At 33.9% G+C, this 3,858-nt stretch overlaps 1 protein-coding gene across 1 annotated transcript in view; it reads left to right on the top strand.

Moving 5' to 3' along the window:
* Positions 1 to 3,858, top strand: part of YIPF7 (Yip1 domain family member 7) — a 32,231-nt gene that overhangs the window by 2,650 nt on the left and 25,723 nt on the right. Inside the window, exon 2 of the mRNA XM_023532243.1 lies at positions 333 to 449. Within this exon, the coding sequence (XP_023388011.1) occupies positions 334 to 449 (116 nt within the window). The 5' untranslated portion in view covers position 333. The remainder of the gene's footprint in view (positions 1 to 332; positions 450 to 3,858) is intronic.

Below are 3,858 nucleotides of genomic sequence, written 5' to 3'. Positions count from 1 at the left end.
CAAGTCTTAAACTTTTTCCCTTAAACTGCTGAGAATAAAGTATTTGAGGAAGAATTATAGTTCTTTCAGAGCAATTAAAGTCAATTTAGTCAAAGTCACAATCCTAGTGAGTGAAACTTCAGAAAAATTAATTGAAGATACATGTTTTGTAAATGACTTTCTAGCATACATTTTTACATCCTTCCCCCATTACTTAATCTACCCCATCGAAAGAATACCGTGTTCTCTGATAGGGATCCAGCCATAATCACATTGTCAATTAACCTTTGCAATATTCAAAAGAAGTTTTATTGACTGATAAACTTCTGGTAAAAAACACTCTTATTTTTCAGGATGTCAAACTTGGGACAATTTGACTCTGATTTTTACCAATCTAATTATACCATTGATAATCAGGAGCAGAGTCGTAATGATTCTAATGCCTATGAAAATCTTTATGGATCTAGAAAGTAAGTACTTTATATTGAGATAATATACTGTCTTTTTAAGAGGTTATAATAATATGACAAGGGATCCCAGGTAAGGAGTTTTCCTTGGGAAAAGCAAAGGATATGCCTAGCATATCTTAGTAAAGTACCCAGGAAGAAATGTCACAAAAAGGAAGAGATATGAATTCAGTTCTCCATGAATCCCCTTGATCAATCACCTCAGATCCATTTACAGGTAAATGGATTGTTTCTTCTTTTCAAAATATTTAACAGGGAGCCTGAATACAGGGACTGGACAGTCAGGAAGCATATTTCTTTAACTGATATTTTCTGAGATGCTGCTTGAGAAACAGATTTTATTCAATTTAATAAACAGTTATTGAATGTCCGCTGTGTGTCGGGAATTAAGAAGGGCACTATAAACCCAAAGATAAAGAAAAAATTCATATAGTCTTTTATCTCACAAAATTTAAGAATTTATATTGGAGAGGTGGGCAATTAAATACGCAATTATAATACCATGTGAAAACTCCTAAATGGAATCAAGATAAACATATTCCAGAATGTGTTAGTTATTTGAGTTGACAGTTTAACTTGAGTTGAAAATAAATAAAAATGATTAAGAATTTAGCATTAATCCTTTGCCAGTACCCAAAACAGGACATTTAGAGTGAGAAGAATTTGGCTCCAGTTCTGGCTCTAGCATTTGTTCTTTGTGACGCTGGGTAAGACCTAATTTTGCTGAGTGTCTTAACTGAGAAATAAGAACATTAATAATACCTACTTCATTTAATTTTCATGAAGAACATTTGTGATAATGTCTAAGAAAGTATGTATTAAAGTAAAGCCAACGTATATGTGTTATTTATTTGTATAATATGGCTTACAAATGTAATTGACACTTTGTTGCCTAAAGTCATGTAAACTTAATGTATTTGTTTATACAGTTGTTTCTTTGGATTTGTGTGGGAGGGGATGGTTTAGATGAGTGAACTGTGAAAAGGTTCAGACTTTTCAACTTTTATAACTAACTTTATGGGTTTGAAACAGTTCTAAGTTTTATATAAATTAACTCATTGGATCCTCAAATAACCCTAAAATAAGTACTCTTATTATCCTATTTACATATAAGAAAAAAGGGACCCCAAGTGAAGAGGAATTTTCACTCACAAGGCTAATCAGGCTGTACTCGAAATTAACTAAAGACTCACCTTCTGTTTCGCTTGTTCTGTCTAAAGAACAAATGTAGCTGCCTGAAACCCATAGCAACTCCCGCACTTTGTAACCATCTGAGGAGAAATTAACCAATCAGCCCATGCCAGATAAGTTCTATATATGGAATGTTGCAACTGAGCTCTGGGCCCAGATCTTCAGAGCGCTAGCTCCTCTGGGACCGCCGGCGTAATAAACCTGACTTCTCCAACTCTCCAAGTGCTGCTTAGTTTCTCGCCGGTCTGATTTTTGCAACTTTCCTGCAACACAAGAAATTAAGAAACTTTTCCAAAGTCACACAATTAGTAAGAAATGGGGTTAAAAGTTAGCCTAAGGTTGATTAGGCCCATAACCAGAATAGATATATAATTTATTGTAAAATCAAGACAAGTTTTAGAGTAAAATGGATGCTATTAACTATAGTATTGGTAAAATAGGAATAAACTGGACCATTTTAAGCAAAGTGGGATGTATAATCACTGTGCCATTCCAAAAAGATTAGGCCAAATAACTACAAAACAAATATTTAAAATGTATTAATTCTTGAAGTTTATTTTTCTAAACACAGGTAAGTGCTTTGAAACCTTCAGATGGAAGGAGGAAAAGACAGAATAAATACAACAGCAGTAAGGTCTCTTCTGTTCCAACTATGCCCAGGAAAATTTGAACACCATTTTCACTGGCTGATCACTCCTACAGACATACAGAGGCAGTTAGGTGTTGCTTTCACACACTGCTTCCTAAAAACTCTTGATGAACTACTGCTCTAAAAATATTATATGCCAATTATAACATTATCTCAATAGGGAGATAATGTTATAATTGGCATATAATATTTTTTAAACTGTAAAAGTTAAATATCTGAAATTTTATCTCATCCATGCCCTATTCTGTGTATCCAGTGTCAATCAGACTACCATAAGAATTTTTTAAAGTGAAAAACAATCTATACCTCTATCTCTCTGTCTTTCTGTCCGCCTATCTCTCTTTTTCTCTTTCTCTCTCTCTCTCTCTCTCTCTCTAAATAATTGAAAAATTTTAATATTGAAAAATCTTGGGAAAAGACAAGGTCATATAGAATTGACTCGATCACTGTAGAATCCAACAACAGAAAGAGACCTTGATTTTATTCCATTGATGATTTATACCTTGGAAGATCAAGAAAAAAAAAAAAAACAACAAAGCATTTGAGGCAGAGAAAGTAGTCTGAGCATTTAGGTATTAAAGTATAATAATTCAAAATATATAATCCACAATGGGTGCTATCTAAAAGGATTTTCAGCTCTGTCTTCTTGTTTTATTGAAAAGAACCAGTAGCCTTGAACTTCTGTTTCTTTTCTCCCTTCTCTCCTGCAGATGGGATAAGCACCTGGGCAAAATCTGCAATCTACATTTTCAGACTAAACTAAACTAAATTGTCCAATAAGAGAGAGAGAAAACTATCTTCTTAATCAGGATTCATGGATTATGGTCTTCTCCCCCACTCCACCCTACCCAATGTTCTTTCTCATTTGATTTTACATATCACCGTTGACCAGAAATCAAGATGACAAAAAGGTGGAAATTAATATAACCAATGAGAAAAACTCATGATTATATTGTATCTGATTGATGGCCTAGCCTGTTTCAGATGCTTATCATTTAAACCCAAGTCCTGATTTGGATGTGGTAATATTTAAATTCTAACCCACACTGAAAGTCTCAGGAATTAGAAAAGGGCATATTAGCTGTGGTAGTTTTATGTGGTACGGAAAACATGGAGCCAGGTCAGTGACTTACTAGTGTACATAAAACAAACTCCAGAGATTTGGCCTTCTATTCATTCAGTGAATAGTTCAATTAAAATATACTCCAAGTCAGAATATATGCTTATCATCCTGGCAAGAAACATAGAAATCTAGAGGGAAGTTATAATTAATTAGTCTCTTTCTTTCTGTCTCTCTGGTACCCCTCCTTTATATATGGGAGTTTGTTTTAAAAAGCTTGACTTAAGGGCATGCTAATCTGAAAGTTTGTTGACTCATTGGATCCTCATTAGACAATCCAACTTATTAGATCCTCAAATGGCCTTGAGATAAGTACTATTATTATCCTAGTTACATATGAGAAAGAAAGGACCAGAGAAATTAAGGAACTTTTCCATAGTCACACAAGTAGTAAGAAGTGGGGTTAGAATTTTAGCCCAAGGTTGATTAGGTCTGTAACCAGTTTATTTTTT

This window comes from Pteropus vampyrus, unplaced genomic scaffold (assembly GCF_000151845.1).
Source record: "Pteropus vampyrus isolate Shadow unplaced genomic scaffold, Pvam_2.0 Scaffold79, whole genome shotgun sequence".
In the NCBI taxonomy this organism is placed as follows: Eukaryota; Metazoa; Chordata; class Mammalia; order Chiroptera; family Pteropodidae; genus Pteropus; species Pteropus vampyrus.
The sequence above is the reverse complement of the archived record's forward strand: the minus strand, read 5'-3'. Positions and strand labels throughout refer to the sequence as shown.